The following is a 2,761-nucleotide window of genomic DNA, read 5'->3' on the forward strand; positions in this document are numbered from 1 at the left end:
GAGAATGCCATATTCAACAAAGCCTGATAACCAAGGACTCAGTGGACTAATTGGCAGTCCTATCCCAGATCCAAGGTTCCTTGAGCCAGGGGCAAGCTAGGATATGCTCCCAGGTATCTTCTCCCTTAGGACTTTAGGTTTCTTGGCCACTTCCTCTTATTTCAGTGAAAGCAGATCCACTCCATTGACACTTGTGGTCACAGTCTAGCACGACTGCTCCCTTCCTTCTTTTCTCCCTCCCTGCGCAGCTTCATTTGCTCCCAGTAGTGGCTGGAAAAACACCAAATTCCAATCCGCGGTTTCTCCCTTCTACTTCCTGGAAACATCCAAGGGCTCGGCACTTACTCAGCAGATTCAAACTTCCACTTTCCATCACTCATCGAGGATGATGCTGCTCCTTGGCACCAACCACCCTGCCTGACTCCACCCTCTGGCTTACAATAAAAGGCTGAGGCAGAGCCGCTAGAAATGCAGAGACACAGACAGAGGCCAGCCCAGAAACCAGCCAACTCTCACTGAAGCCAGATCTCTCTTCCTCCACCACTATGCAGGTCTCTGTCACGCTTCTGGGCCTGTTGTTCACAGTTGCTGCCTGTAGCATCCACGTGCTGTCTCAGCCAGGTGAGACCCCAGTTTCCTTCTCCTTCTAGCATTTCACCCCATTTTTTAATTGTTGTGGGCCATCATAGTGGGCCTTACCTAGTAAAATACTTTTTTTTTTTTACCAAGGTAAGGAGCATAGAGCCAACCCAATTACAGGGGTTGCTTCTGGAAAGCAACTAGGATTTTAATCGTTAGATCAAAGTTTAGAATCGCACCTTCATACAGTTCCTGCTCCCCTATTTCCTCAGTATTTGAGAACCTGGTTGATCAAAGAAGGGCTTGGGTTGGTTCATTTTTCCAGATAGAGGAGAATCAGGAAGAGACCCAGGATCTGATCTATGTTTCACCAGCTTCCAGAGATAGCAGCTCAGCAGAGGTAGTTGGTATCAGAGATACTCATGATTCGATATAGGGTTTTTTTTTGTAACCTATAGTAATGTACTCGGTAATCTTCTCAGACCCTAGTAATTTGACTTCTAACTACCCTCAAATGACAGTCCCTAGCTTTAATGGCATCCCTCTGTCCAAGATTGTGAACTTACTTTAAGTGTGTCAGAGATCACCTTCCAGCTCTGATGTATTGGCATTTACATCCCAATCTGCTGAAACTGCCTTCTCCTCATGGTCCTTTTCTTCTCTAAGGTCAGAAGCACCTTTCCAGTTCTAATGTGCTCCCTGCTTCTCTTTTATTCTCCAGATGCAGTTAATGCCCCACTCACCTGCTGCTACTCATTCACTGGCAAGATGATCCCAATGAGTCGGCTGGAGAACTACAAGAGAATCACCAGCAGCAGGTGTCCCAAAGAAGCTGTAGTGTGAGTTATACACCCCAGCCCTCCCTGGTCCAATATTTTTCCTCGAGAACAAGGGATGGTCTTCATAGACTTAGAATCAGTTACATGCTCAGCTCCAATATCAAGTGGTTCCCAATGGGGAAACTGAGGCCAAGAAGGGAAAGTTAATTCTCAGCAGCACTGTCTCTATGGCTGCTGTTCGGGGCCTTCCATTTGCATGAGCTTATTGTAGTAAACTTGCAGAAGAGGAAGGTCACTTTGAGTCCCCCTTTCTACCTGCCCTCCCACCTCGAGCCCTACACAGTCCCTCCATGTATAGCAGGTTAAACTTCATCTAACCGTGTCTTCTCTCTTTCCACAGATTTGTCACCAAGCTCAAGAGAGAGATCTGTGCTGACCCCAATAAGGAATGGGTCCAGAAGTACATTAGAAAACTGGACCAGAACCAAGTGAGATCAGAAACTACAGTCTTCTATAAAATTGCATCAACCCTAAGGACTTCAGCACCTTTGAATGTGAACTTGACCCATAAATCTGAAGCTAATGCATCCACTCTCTTTTCCACAACCACCTCAAGCACTTCTGTAGAAGTGACCAGTATGACAGAGAACTAGTGTGATTTGGAATGTGATGCCTTAAGTAATGTTAAACTTATTTAACTTATTGATATTACACTATTCCCTTCCATGAATACTAGAAATCCTTAAATGCAAGATGTAGATCCATTTTTTTATTTCTCTGTGAATCCTGGTTCAACACTTTCAATGTATGAGAGATGAATGGGTAAACTTTGTGTTTGAGAGTCCAAGGTATTGTTTAAAATATTATTATGGATATTCCTAATTATTAAAAGAAATATATTATTTTTGTACACAAGTCTGACTTTCGGTGTTTTCTTGAGGGAAATGGCAAAGCTAAGAGTACATAAGAACACACAGGAGGACATCACAAGATGGGACACATATTGTGGGGGGGATGGGGGAATGAATGCTGCACTCTTTTGTATTGAGTGGTCTCATGTGAGTGTCATAAACTCTTTGAGACAGGGTCCAGTCAGGGATGCTAGTACCATAGTTCCAATCCCCAGGACTGCTTCTCAGACACATGCTCGATAAAAGCCCCAGTCCTTCCCAGTCATGTGCTCCAATTGCTCTTTAACTGGGATACAACACTTCCATCAACAGGTCTGCAATTAATTCTCTGAGTAGGCAGATCAGGCAGTGAAGAATAGAGGGGAGACCTAGTCATCTTCTATAAGAAGGTTATGTTAATGCTTCACAGAGAGGGGAAGACATAAACTTATCCTTGATACTGGTTGGAGTTTTTAATAGAAAAAAAAAACAGAAGCATTAAGAAAACAAAGA

The 2,761-nt window shown here is 43.9% G+C and overlaps 1 protein-coding gene across 1 annotated transcript; it reads left to right on the forward strand.

Annotated features, from left to right (window-relative positions):
* The first annotated feature begins 470 nt into the window (after window positions 1-470).
* Ccl2 (C-C motif chemokine ligand 2) lies at window positions 471-2,269 on the forward strand. Its single transcript, NM_031530.1, has 3 exons — window positions 471-621; window positions 1,301-1,418; window positions 1,759-2,269. The coding sequence occupies exons 1-3, from the start codon at window positions 546-548 to the stop codon at window positions 2,009-2,011; spliced, it is 447 nt and encodes a 148-aa protein (NP_113718.1). The 5' UTR covers window positions 471-545; the 3' UTR covers window positions 2,012-2,269.
* The last annotated feature ends 492 nt before the right edge of the window (window positions 2,270-2,761 follow it).

This window comes from Rattus norvegicus, chromosome 10, assembly GCF_036323735.1.
Source record: "Rattus norvegicus strain BN/NHsdMcwi chromosome 10, GRCr8, whole genome shotgun sequence".
In the NCBI taxonomy this organism is placed as follows: domain Eukaryota; kingdom Metazoa; phylum Chordata; class Mammalia; order Rodentia; family Muridae; genus Rattus; species Rattus norvegicus.

What these genes read in the sequence shown, in the direction of transcription:
- Ccl2 (NM_031530.1), top strand. Translation starts at nt 546, where the DNA reads ATGCAGGTCTCTGTCACGCTTCTGGGCCTGTTGTTCACAGTTGCTGCC. An exon ending in CCACGTGCTGTCTCAGCCAG is followed by an intron (nt 622 to 1,300) that starts GTGAGACCCCAG and finishes TTTATTCTCCAG; the next exon opens with ATGCAGTTAATGCCCCACTC. An exon ending in TGTCCCAAAGAAGCTGTAGT is followed by an intron (nt 1,419 to 1,758) that starts GTGAGTTATACA and finishes CTCTTTCCACAG; the next exon opens with ATTTGTCACCAAGCTCAAGA.